Below are 1092 nucleotides of genomic sequence, written 5' to 3' on the forward strand. Positions count from 1 at the left end.
GGGAAAAAATTTAGTGCAATCAGTGGATATCCATTGACTTGACAACCCAAGCTAGTATATGATATTGTTAGGAGTAACACTTGAAGCTCTTTTCTGGACTGAGCAGTTTCAGTCATATTTAGGGCTGCTTATAAAACAAAATGACTGGGTGTATAACAGAAGTTAGTGAGGGTCTCTGCTTATGCAGCTATGTTTGGAAAAACCCAGAAGCTATTCTAATAGTCAACAAACATATACTGAGGGTCAAAACTAGCCATTAGGGTACAGGGGAGGTTGTCTTTACAAGGGAAAGATTTAAAGGTGACATTATACCTGACCAGACTGTGATTAAACATAAACAGTTTGAGTATTCTGACCTTCTTCTTCTTCTTCTTTTTGCCTGTTCTTAGGTATGACATCTGCACCTACAAGAACAAACCTTGTGGTACCTTAGGTGAGTGAAAAAGGCTGATATAAATTTCATATATGTTAAATTAGGGTTCCTTTGTAATCTTATGTGATGCTGACTACATTAAATGTCTAGTTTTGGAGTTTATCCTTTCCTGCTCTTTGGAGAGGTTTTTATTTTCCCATTCAACGTGTCCTCAAGAAAACCTTATTTAGCAGCCGTCGCAATCTTGTGTAGAAGAACACAAATCCGACAAATCCGGTGAGACATAATAAGAAGGATATTTTCCATTGTGTTATTATAGCTCCTTAGTGGCTTCTCCTCTGTTTGTTGAGGCCAGGAGCCCTGAACCTGGACAGCTGTGGTCACCTCTAGTTTATAAATCTCCTCTGTCTCTGTCCTCTGCCTCCAACCTCAGTTTGTCTAAAGTGTTTACACTTCCACTGGGGGTTGAAAGGGAGAAAGGAAGTGCAGGAAAGTTAAGGAGGGCAAAGACTTAAAAGGGGGGAGGAGAAATGTGGGATGAAGAAGAGACGAGATTAGTGGCAGATGGGGGAGATGGAGAAGAAGAAGAGGAGGGGTTGAAAGGAAAATGGAAAAGGACAATTATAGGGGGTGTTAGAGTATGCAGGAGGGAGATGGAGTGGGTGATATGCACGCTCTGGTGTTACTGGGGGTGGAAAAAGGACAGCAAGTGGTGGCAG

The 1092-nt window shown here is 41.6% G+C and overlaps 1 protein-coding gene across 1 annotated transcript in view; it reads left to right on the forward strand.

Annotated features, from left to right (window-relative positions):
- The window catches only part of adamts6 (ADAM metallopeptidase with thrombospondin type 1 motif, 6), a 74604-nt gene that overhangs the window by 8473 nt on the left and 65039 nt on the right, over positions 1 to 1092 (forward strand). Inside the window, exon 8 of the mRNA XM_013909050.1 lies at positions 390 to 433. Coding sequence (XP_013764504.1) covers positions 390 to 433 — 44 coding nt within the window. The remainder of the gene's footprint in view (positions 1 to 389; positions 434 to 1092) is intronic.

The sequence above is a fragment of the Pundamilia nyererei genome, unplaced genomic scaffold (assembly GCF_000239375.1).
Source record: "Pundamilia nyererei isolate P.nyererei 1_Seehausen unplaced genomic scaffold, PunNye1.0 scaffold00002, whole genome shotgun sequence".
In the NCBI taxonomy this organism is placed as follows: Eukaryota; Metazoa; Chordata; class Actinopteri; order Cichliformes; family Cichlidae; genus Pundamilia; species Pundamilia nyererei.